The sequence below is a fragment of the Pygoscelis adeliae genome, unplaced genomic scaffold, assembly GCF_000699105.1.
Source record: "Pygoscelis adeliae isolate BGI_AS28 unplaced genomic scaffold, ASM69910v1 Scaffold26, whole genome shotgun sequence".
NCBI lineage: Eukaryota > Metazoa > Chordata > Aves > Sphenisciformes > Spheniscidae > Pygoscelis > Pygoscelis adeliae.
Genome location: NW_008825104.1, coordinates 2,246,133 through 2,257,640, shown reverse-complemented (window position 1 = coordinate 2,257,640; position 11,508 = coordinate 2,246,133). Strand labels below are relative to the sequence as shown.

Sequence of the window (11,508 nt, the reverse complement as noted above, 5' to 3'; positions counted from 1 at the left end):
CTTTAGACTCCACTCCGCTTGTCTCTGGTCCCATTAGCATTCTGCCAGCTTGTCCCTGAACAGTCTACAGTAAACGTGCAATGCAGAAAAGAAACCAGGAAAGCACAGCAGAGAGTGACTTACGGAAAACAATTCAATGTCCTTCAGTTTTTTTGTCTCTGAGAAGTATATTATTTTTACTCAGTTAAAATGCCACAGGTATACTTGTAGACCCGAAGGAAGATAATAATCTTATTTTTTCACAAACAGTTCAGATGTATATGGTTATTGTCCTAAAGCAATCAAGCAAAACAGTAAATGTCTCTCTGGTTTTTGCCTCTGGTCTCATTTTCTCAGGATGAAGTGGAATACTATTGCTGCTGCAGTTACCTCCGTGTTCTCTCCTATCTATGCTGGATAGAAGCTCAATTTTTTTTTGGCACGCTGAAGTTGTTTATTTCGTTCTTATTTTGAACATATAGGAAAGCATCCCTGCTGTCATTGGAAAGAGCCTGTGAAACACAATTTATTCCCTACTGGAGCAAAAAAAAAAAAAGAAAAACTAAAAAAAAGGAAATCAAGGCCTTAACATCATAGATGCTAAGTCTGGTTGAAGATCTAGTCTGGTCATACAGACTGGTACTAGAGGAGTCTTCCTGGTCCTCAGTCCTTACCCTGACCATGACCACAGGAATGTTTTCTTTCCTGGCCACTCCTTACAAGAGACTACATACTGGACCTGGGAAGCACTTTAACACTTGAAGTTGTTCACTTATCTGCATTGAGGCTGGCACTGTACCTTTCTGAATTTGTATCAGTGGCTTCATTTTGGTAACAGCACAGTGAGAAAAGGTAAAAAAAAAAAAGAAGACTAACACTTCTTCCAGAAATATGTTCCAAAAAACAGATGAACTTGTCCCTTAAAATTTGGGTAAATATAATAAATAGTGTAATCTGTTGTGACTTGGTTTGCATGACTCTAGATACCCATGATTTCAGCCATGCTTTTATTTCTCCACAGTCAGTAATTGCACAGGCAATGACCTTGCAAGGTATTTTTCTGGCGTGAAAATCACAGTTTCAGTGCCTCTTCCTCCTCGGGTTGTGATTTTCTGGCAGCAGTTGGGAGAAATTGGCAGAAGTAAGAGCAAGTCAAGTACTACAGTGGCCGCACGCTGGGAAACAAGATTACTCTACCTGGCCTTGGGTGGGGCAACTAAGTAAGTCCTGAGCACTTGGGTGGTGGAAAGGCTGCTGACAAAGGGACCGGAGGTAGGATTAGCAAAGACGTTACATCTCCTGCTCTCCTTGCTGAAGTGGGGGGCTCTCACAGTCTCCTCCAATCAGAATAGCAAGGTCTTATAACCTGTTGAAGATGCCACATGGATGTTTGTGGCCAGCTTCTTAGCTTTGCAATCCTCAAGAAAGGGAATCCTGCTGTTTGAAGAAGTATGGGACACCTGTAACAATTAAGTCCTTCACAGAGGCTACACAGACTATGACATACCCCCAGCGACTTAGACAAGAATGATCCTAACTTGGTCAGTATAGGTTTTCAACTAAACTTCTGCAATGTGTTCCCAACGGAGAGAAACAAAATGATACGTAATGGCAGTCTTCAAGGTCTCATTAACCTGGCAGGCCTGGCAAATAAATAAATAAAACAAACTTAAAAAGCCTGGAAGCTGCTACCATCTTTAAGATCTTGAAAAACAATTTCAAAACAAAATCAAATTTTTTGAGCTATTTGCCTGACCCCAGTAGACAATACAATTTGGTGGCTTCCCACCAAATACTCTTTACTTTCCTTGTGCTTGGTATGCACTAGAGACCTGTTTTATTAGGGCCTCCATTCCCAAGGAAGTATCAAGCCCTTAATTTCCAGTATATACCCTAAGTGCATTGCATTCTTTTGCTTTTAAAATTCACCCTTCTGTTAAGCTTTCACCCATTCCAGAAAACATGGTGATGTTCTAAGGCCAGAGATCACTCGTAGCACCTGCACTGCTCTGTCAACTACTGGTGTCCATTATCAAAGCTTTCAGTTTCTGAATATTAAAATAAAAGCCTCTCCAGCCAAATCATTGCTAGACGTCTTCTGGAAATAGCACCAGGAACTGCATGAAGGAACACAGGTGCCAAAGAGCTACTTCCTATGTTGGTTTGCAACTTATCAATTCTCGTTATTGTACAGTAAAAGAAATAATAATCTTTATGGGATGGTGTACCAACTTGTCCTCCCATTAACACTGGATTTATAGCAATAACTCAATTTACTTCAGCAGCATTCATCTAGCTATTGCTCCCAGAGCAAAGTCTGGATGCACAGTTTATAGGAGAGGGCCATTTGAAATGGCTTTTTGTTCTGTCTTTCACAGAACTCAAACCTGAATTGCTTGTCGATGAGCAGCCCCACCTTCAGGACTACATTACAAGGCTAGCTGAAAACGCAGCCGCAGTGATAGTGTGAAGGTGTTTACTGGCAAGAATATTAGAATGAAAAAAAAATAGGGGGGGGGGAAAGGGAGCATCTAATCACTAAAAGTGGACCTCAGATGATAGACAAAGTTGGAGGAAAACATACAAGCAAACAAAACCACAGTGGAGCACAATGGACTAAACTTATCCCACGTATAACTCCAGCCAGCTGGCCAGTATCTCGTTGTGAAAATATGCTTAATGGGGAAAGAAAGAAATAAAGTATAAAACCTGTCCTAGAACATAGCACGTTGGTTTTGTTTGAAAAAATCAGGATGCCTTCTATAATGCAATTCTTTGAGATAAATTACTTGTTACTGCAACTCCGATATCAAGCTATGATCCTTACCATTTTTGTGACCCCTTTCATCCCCCTTTTTATTTCACAGCATTCTATAAATATCCAGTGTGCTATTTTCTTGTGATCACAGTAAAGAGTGGTTTTAGGAATTTTTGCACCTATATCACCATGGAAACGAGATATGTGTATACATCTATGATCACTCCTTCTCTAGAGTAAAAGCCTGCATTATCTGTGTGAGCTTATGGCTAATTGTTCTGCATAAGATATGGGTGTCTCATTCCTACCCACTACTTCGGAAATTCATTTCATGTAGTTGCACATAGCAAGCTGTAAAGTAGGTTTTATGAAGCCAATAATGCCGATATAATACTTGAAGAATTCCCTTTGGTTTGGATATATTTATTTTTCCAAACATTTTGTTTGAGAGAAAATGAGATTGCTATCTGCTGTTTCCTTATTTTTTTGCAGGAAAGCAAAGGGTTGTTGACTTCCTCTCCCCTCCCTTCCTTCCTTCTTTCTGAAGGTACTGTACTCATCTGAAAAAAAGAGAACGAAATGATTGTTCCTGTTCTCTTTCTTAAGTCATTTGAAACACTGTCCCTGCTAGTTTTCTAAGTTTACTGCAATCTCTGCATGGGGGGAGGGAGAGAGAGGGAGAGAGAGACAGAGATTACCAACATGAGAGCAGGTAGAGAGTTTAGGGCAAGACTCCTTCCAGCTTCAACAACTGGTAAGTTAAGCAAAAATGCTTTTACGGTTAACTCTTTAGAAGTGCAATATATACGCTTTTGTATTAAGAAAAGGCATTAATCAGATACACATTTAACTGATAAAAAGGTAATAACCATATGCATTGACAAGCAGTATATTTTCGCTATAGATACCTATAGTCTGCTTTTTAGATACTGGTGATAATAGCATATGGTTTAACCAACGCAGGCAAGAAAGTGTTTTCCAGTGAGGCTGATAATATTCATAACATAATTTGCTGTGAATTTTGCATATATGGCTTCTGCTATCAGAATCTTGTTACAGGCTTCACTAACTTTATCCTGAATGTTTCAGCAAGGTTCACTGGGCCATTGCTGAAATAAAAGAGAAGCTGTGTCATATGCAAATTGATGTATTTCATATATCATCTGCCACTACTGAAGTCTGCTCCAACCCACCAACCTGTGCTATAGCGGGAGAAGAATTACTAGGGCTTTTTTTTTTTCCTTCAAACCATGTTGTGTTTATGATTACACATGTTTATCTCTACTCCTCTGTGTATATGATTAGTCTAGGAACAGTGACATTTAAGACATGGTAAGACAGTTCCAGGTTCTCACTTGAAAAAAACAAAGAAAAGTTCATGTTGTGTGGTATATAGCAACACCAAGGCAGATCACCAGCATCAGTAATAGGATGGACTCAAATGTTTATTTGTTGTTTGCATTATTGTAGATACCAATAATATTTTTTATGTCGGGCATAAATGTATCAGAATGATCAGAAGTGGCACGTAAAAGGAATGATTGAATGCAAGAGTACGTTCCAAATATTGGAAGAGAAAAATCCCCCCCTCCCGTGCTTTTATAAAAGCAGAATGCAGAGGTGGGGGGAAGAATTAGGACAGGTGTCCATTTCTCTGCAGAAGGCGAGCTTGGTCATCTTCTGATCCACTATTTCTTCAAGCTGCAGCTCTGAAGCGCAGGGTCCTCTGCAGGATGCCTGGAGCCCAGGCAGAGTGGCTCCAAATGGCGGGCAGGCATCGTGGAGGGCCGGCAGGCAGCTCGAGCTGCCCCACTCCCGCTCCCGCTCCCGCTCCCGCTCCTGCTCCCGCCAGGGCACCTGGGTTGCACTTCCGCCCCGGGACAGCCCTCTGCTCCCACCCCTCGCTGAACCAACGGGTGGAAAGGATTTTCTTCCCCCTCTATCTGGTGTCTTTCTGCAAGTTTTTCCATAGGAAGGAGTGATCTACCCCAAATTCAGCCTGTTTTCTAGGTAAGTTGTAGATTCCCTTCGCTTTAGGAGCAGCAGATGGGTTCTGCCAAAGGAGGTGGAAATAACTCATTTCTGGAACTCCGTAGCTTAATGTTGCAACTCAGTCTAGTTTGGTACCAATTGTTAGGTTTATTTGGTTATACTTAACCCACAAAGAATCCTCTGCTAATAGCAAGTAAATGCCAGGTGTTGCCATGAAAACTACTTGCCACATCTGTCGCTCGGGATACCTGGGTTTATGTTTTACGTGACTAAATACTGATCCAAATTAAACAGATGATTTGGACAGCTATTTTGACAGTTACATTTCAAACATCTGGAAAACCACTTTTTACTTCAAGTGAGAAGTAGAAGAGTCTCCCAAACATTAAAAAAATACATAAGCACTGTATTTGTAGTGGTATTTTGCTCGAACTGCAGAGTCTTGGTCTGGATTGCAATCACCTGTAAGTTTTGATCTGGTTAGTTCAGAAGTTCAGTTTACCATGTAGGTAAGAGCCAGCTGCAGCCTTTCGGTACAGATTTCGTTTCTGAAGATACTAAACATTAATGTATTCTTGATTTGGACCGTGTATATGATAAATTCTTTCTCTGAGAGATTGTCTGAAATACATTAAAAAGAATAAATGTGTTCATATTCATAATAAGTGGCCAAGAGCAGTACATGCTATTTTTAAACCCATTCCCCAATAATGAGCACACAGAGCATTTTTCAAGGAATGCTAATAATTTGACAGTAAAAAATAGACCCTGAATTTTGAACTTCATTCTTAGATGTCACCTATCAGGTTTACTTTTCCTTCAAATAATACATTTTTGCAATCATTTAGAGTTTATGTGTTTTCACATTGTATAATTCATTGCTGGGATAACTGTAACATCATTTAGTATAATGGTAATTTGTAACACAACTAATACCTTTCTCTAGGTGTCAGGAAGAGGAGATTTTTGGCTGATATGTTATCCTTATCCCACATTGCTGAGATATTTACAACCAGAGAAGGATATAGTCTGAGGCTGGATTGAGTACAGATCTACTACCAGCTTATGGCACAAATTAAATGTTTGTGAAATGAATTTTCAGTTATTCACCTCAATGTTATTAAAAAAAATAATTGAAGTAATAAATCAAGAATAAAAAGAGAGAGGCTCTGTTTATTTTGCTTAAAGTTTTTATTGCTTCTATTGCTAAGAGCCATATTTATGTACATAGCACACATAAGTAAACGGTCAGTCAGTGTATGTATTTTCCCAGAGAATTTTTTAAAACCATTATTTCCATTTGACTTGTTCTCAATTATAATGAAACAAAATATGGACAGTTTTTGCTTTTGTTCTGAAAAAATAAAAACAAAACTACAACAATGATGGCAAAGATGTTACAGAAACAAGTTGTAGCCCATGGAAATCCCAAGTTAACAGGTCTGATTCAAAAAGCATAGAAACTGATAGAAGTCTTTCTGTAAATGTCAATTGCCTTTTTGTATTTAGGACCAGCTTCTTTAACGGTGAAAACTGTTGAGAATGTGAGTTTTGGATGCAGAACAGTAGCACTGAGTTACATTCCTAGTAACACTCTGGCATCTCTAATACAGATTTTTGACCCGGAGCTAATTTGAATCTTTGAATTTTAAGGAGTTTTTTATTGTTTTTGCATTCTTTCAAAGAAGCACATCAATAAGCCTTGCCTTAGGACTATCTAGATGTAGAGCAGGTACTGGTGGACTGAGAAGCACGATGTGCATCTCACAGATGAACATATTGGCATGTCTTTTAGGTGCCATTTCTAGTAGCGCCAGGTAGATATGCAGGATTTAGAATGGGAGAAGCACAGGGGGATGAATCATGGTAGTAACCCAAGACAAGCCTCATATACAGAGGCAGAAGAGTATGGATTACCCCAGATAGCACTTACATTGTTTCCAATCTTTGGTATTGCAAAACTTCGATGATGCAGAAAGACACCTATCTGAATGAAGCACTCCGCTCAGTCAGACATGTCAGCAGAATACCACCCTGAGAAACAAAAGTAGTAAAGGCTGCGTAAGGTAATAGGGTTTTTCTGTGGCCACGGTTTAAGGACACAAGTCAGGCAAAGGTGTGTAAGGAGAAGTAGCTTCTTATTAGTTGGTAACAAATGACCCATGGCTTCTGAGCACTAATGCATGTTCCCCAGTAGTAACTGATCCAATGAAACAAACTGCTCCTTCAAACAGACCTTACAAGTGCTGTGTAGACTGCTACAGATAGTTGTAAAATTATTAATTTGTTTAATGGACTAATTTTATAATCCAACCAATTTTTAAAAATAGCCCGTCTGTTAAAACCAAACAAGCATTTTCTTCTTAAATGCAGTAGTTTTCCCCATTCTAGTTTACCATCCCAGAAGACCACTGAAAAGGAAGGAATGTTGTCTTGGAGAAGAAAGAATTATAGAGAGAAAAATAATGTGAAGCATTTAAAAAGAAAGAAACAAGTGTGGAAAAAAGATGTCTCTGGTTATCCTCTTTCTGCTGAAAAGCTGATATTCTGAAACTGAGACCGCAGCACTCCATTGCTGTTAAAATGCAGTGGAATTTTATGGATGATATTCAGATTTTCATCCAATGAAAAGGCCCAAGTTAATACTTAACGGTTATTTAAAACACATATAGAACTACATGCTGGATGTCTGATTTTTCTTTATATCTATCTGGCAGGGACTAGTCCTTCTTGCCTGGCTTCTAAATACTACTGATCCAATGAATAATATTATTTAATCTTTCTTTTAGTTCCTTCCTAACTTAATACCTTTGTGACTTGTTTTTGTAAAACAAATGGCTTTATACTAGTGTTACCCTGATCTTGATAAGCAAAATGCAGCATTTTCCTTCTAAGCCAACAATGTTTAATGTATTATAAAGACTTCTAATGTCACTGGAAGTAATTAAGCTAAGTAATCATATATTAAAAGAAAATATTTTCATGCTCTGAAGGTTACGGGAAGAAATTATGTGAATATTTGTGGTTTTTTACTTTCACTCCTTATTTCCTGCTTTGTATGTTAGAAAGACACATTATTAATTATTTGAATGAAGGATGAAAAAAAATATTAATCTTACTTTCTCTTCCCTCCCTCTACTACTATGAAATCTAAAACACTGACACATTTTCCATCTACTTTGTGGGCATGCATGAATTCATGTGATTTAAAAGAAAAAACTCAGGATAAAAAGTGTGTTTCCTGAAAACCTATTTCCCCCTTGTCAATCTTCATAAAAAGTAAACCTGGAAACATCCAACTTTCCAGCTGCTTAGGCTCATTAACAGCATTAGAATTCAGAGAACACTGAAAAATACAAACGTTCATTGAATCTGAAGGTTCATTTAATTACAAAAAGCTGCAAGGTAAACTGAGTTTCATACATTGATAACGTCACTTTTCACTAATGAATTAGAGAAAGGTACAACTGATTTGAAATTGAAAGCAAGGCTGTGAGAAGGGTCATACATTGTTAGTTGTTATTCTTAGATGATGCTGTACTACAAGGAATACTAATACACAGCCAGCAGGCATTACCCCCGCAGTCCTGTGTCTGGGGGCCTGATGAAGAATATAAACTACCTAATTTCTCCGCATGGAAAGAATTTTGCAGGGTAGTGTTCCCAGGGTGGAGGAGCAGGTGTGGCGGCTCTGGGATGGGAGCACGTGGCTTTGCCCCTTCTCAGGGAGCAGCTTGTGCCGACACCAGACCCTCTGATAAAACACAGTTGTGTTGGCTGGAAGGGACAAGATGACTTCCAGTCTTCCTCTTCATTGGTTTGTTGCTATTCCTGACTGTGCAAAAGCCACTTAAGCTTTAGTCTTCTCTGGTCAGGGCTGCAATGTAACTGTTAGACTCTTTCTGCAGTGATGAAAGACCTTTTGTTTTGTGGAGGGCTCTATGCTGGATCTGCTACTAAAGACTTTGTAAATTGGAAAGAGTATGTGCTCTTACCAACACCCAATACACTAGATTTAAACCAAACTTAAATATACCTACTCTAAAGATATCCAGGAAGAACACATTGGAATATAGTTACTATTTCAGGTTTAGCCCTCTCTCTGAGGTGCTTTCTAAAACAAGTAGTGTTTCAGCTTGGTGTTTCAGTTCCAGATAAAAAATTTTTAAAATCATTATTTGAAAAGGGGGTGTCTTTCATACAGTACTTCCAGGTAGCATGATATTTTTCTACCTGTCTACTTTTTCTTAAAAGTACTTATAATACATGTGTAATGAAAACAATATCAGGAGGTAAAAAGGAAAGGGATGACCTGTTTTTAAAGCATCTGTCAGCTTCTAAGCAAGAGCAGAACTTGTTTGAAACATCTGGTAGGCACCGGCCCACACTGGGTTGGTTCCCTAGTGCACATTTCTGAAGCTATGAAGAGTGTCCTGTATTTGTCCAATACTATTGTCCTGTGGTAGGAATTCCAGAAAACTGTAGAGGACCTCCTGGAAGGGCAAGTTGACAACAATGTGCTTGTAGGTTTACCAGAAACTAAACCCATCCATTTATAAAGATGCAAGAAAACAATATTTTTTATGCAGCACCAGAGCAAGGAATCACACCAGCACGAATGTTATACCAAACAGTTTTTCTGCATAATGCTGCACTCACAATATGAAGTCACCAAGGTTTCCAGAATAATTTTATATATCTGTAAGTAACATTTTGTCAGGATGCAATGGAAGCAGTCACATGCATCAGAGAAATGGTGCTGACCAACTCCTCCTCTGTATCTCCTCTTCCCTCTGCCAGAAAAATCAAAATACTAACACATTAATTTCTTTTTTCATGTCAAGGTGAAGCCACAGGCAAAGAAATGGAATTGAACAGACGTCACTGGATTCTGTAGGCAAATGATCAGGACTCGGGGTTCCCTCTAATGACTGCTGTGAGGATTTTCACTAGCTCGTTCACTATTAGACACAAAAAAAATGCATGAACAGGCACCCAGTGGAAGGCATGGAACATGGTTAGGACAGTAGGTTGGAACAGAATTTACACAACTACTTATCCTCTGGGTAACGTCCCCCTGCCCATACCACAGCCTTGCCTACTCTTCCTCCCAAAACACAGCAATAATTTCTACCAAATCTTCCAGGTTTTAGTACATGGCACTTAGCATTTTTCCAGGGAAAAAGCCCTGAATAGGGATTGAGAGAAAGAGTTATATTAATATATAAGGTGTTTTTTTACAAAACTTCATTTTATATTGCTGGTTGGCCATTCTCAGTCATGGAGTAGGGTCACAGTGGTTTGATGGGTTTTTTTTGTTTCCTTTTTCTTGTGATGAAAATTTGAACTGAGTTAGTATCCAAACCAAGCCTTTGGCATCACTAATCGTGAAGGATTAGTACTAGGGTGGTTTGGGAAATGTTCAGAATTTCAGATTTCAAACTATGTTGAGTTTCTTCTCACTCTTTTTTTTTTTCTTTGGCAAAAAGTAATTTCTTATTTGTTTGTAGCTCTAGTCTCTGTTCCAGTATCTGCTGATGACATTTGGCTAAGTCTGAGCTGCCATTCCCACTCCGTATGCTAGTTTATTGAATTCAGTAAAACTGGCATTTTAAATCTGTTTCAGTTTAAAATAATTAACCTCAAGAATTTTTCCCTGTTAGTTGATTTACATAGAATTGTTTTCCAATTGATCAAAATCACAGAAGCAATATAATTTTTTTTTTTTTATTTCAAATAGTCTTCAGTTGTGGCAACAAACTAATGCTTATTTTTAAAACTTTCTGGAAGTTAACAAAATATTTAAGAGCAATATGCAGGATGCATTTTGGGGATCAGAGAGGGAAAGCATTTGCTTTTTGCTGTTCAGTCAAGGAGAAGATTCACGTTTGGCATCACAGGTAAAGGGCAAAGCCAGAGAGGAAGTTCTCTTAAATTACTTCCTTGCAGGCACTTCATATGATCAGTCAAAATACTATTTTATGCTGGAACTGAAGAACTAGGCACATTTCTCTTTCAACAAAATAAACTGATTTTTAAAAATGGACCCTCATTTGAATGCAATTGTGAGATGTATGTGAAGGTGATAATTTTTCTGAACAATAAATACATATTCAGCATGGTTTCAATGCATTAACACAGATTTTGTGCTCTGGCAGTCTGGAAAGCAGAGCTCCCTAATCATAGTGCAGATATATCAAAAGTAGTTTCCTCCTATGCCTGAGTAATTTGCCTTAAGAGCCATTTTTAACTCTGTCTCATTGCTCATGATTCTTAGTTTTTTTCTATTTGGGTATCAATGGAATAAACACAGTGGTGTCCTACGAATGGCACTGACATCTCTAACTCCTGTGCTGTGTTTCCTATTGAACTTATGTTCAGAGGGAAATGTCTAAGTCACTACTGAGCCAACTTAATTGCAAGTGAGTAATAGAGGTTGATAGGGATTAATCAGTCTTTTCAGCCAAGCAGCTTTTCCAGCAAGAAGTCTGCTCAAACTTCAGCTGAAATCAATTTTATTCATCTTTCCTAAATGATGAGGAAAGCATCATCTGGTAATTACTTTTAATGAACTGGACACCAAGAGAAGTGTTCAGTAGCAGGTATATTTTTCCTAATTCCGACAGTTTCTGGATGAATTCCTTTTCTTTCAGTTCTTGTAGGATATAGCATGTCTTACTGGAACACATGATACCTACCGTTTTAGCAACCTTCAGTTTCACTATGAGTTTTGAATTGTGTGAAACAAAGAATTGAACACAAAATAAATAAAAGAAGCA

General features: G+C 38.4%; 1 protein-coding gene across 2 annotated transcripts in view; it reads left to right on the top strand.

Annotated features, from left to right (window-relative positions):
* Positions 1-3,351: 3,351 nt before the first annotated feature.
* ZNF366 (zinc finger protein 366) overlaps positions 3,352-11,508 on the top strand; it is a 35,039-nt gene continuing 26,882 nt past the window's right edge. For both annotated transcript variants that reach the window (XM_009327228.1, XM_009327229.1), the window contains exon 1: positions 3,352-3,491. In XM_009327228.1, the coding sequence (XP_009325503.1) occupies positions 3,395-3,491 (97 nt within the window). In that variant the 5' untranslated portion in view covers positions 3,352-3,394. The remainder of the gene's footprint in view (positions 3,492-11,508) is intronic.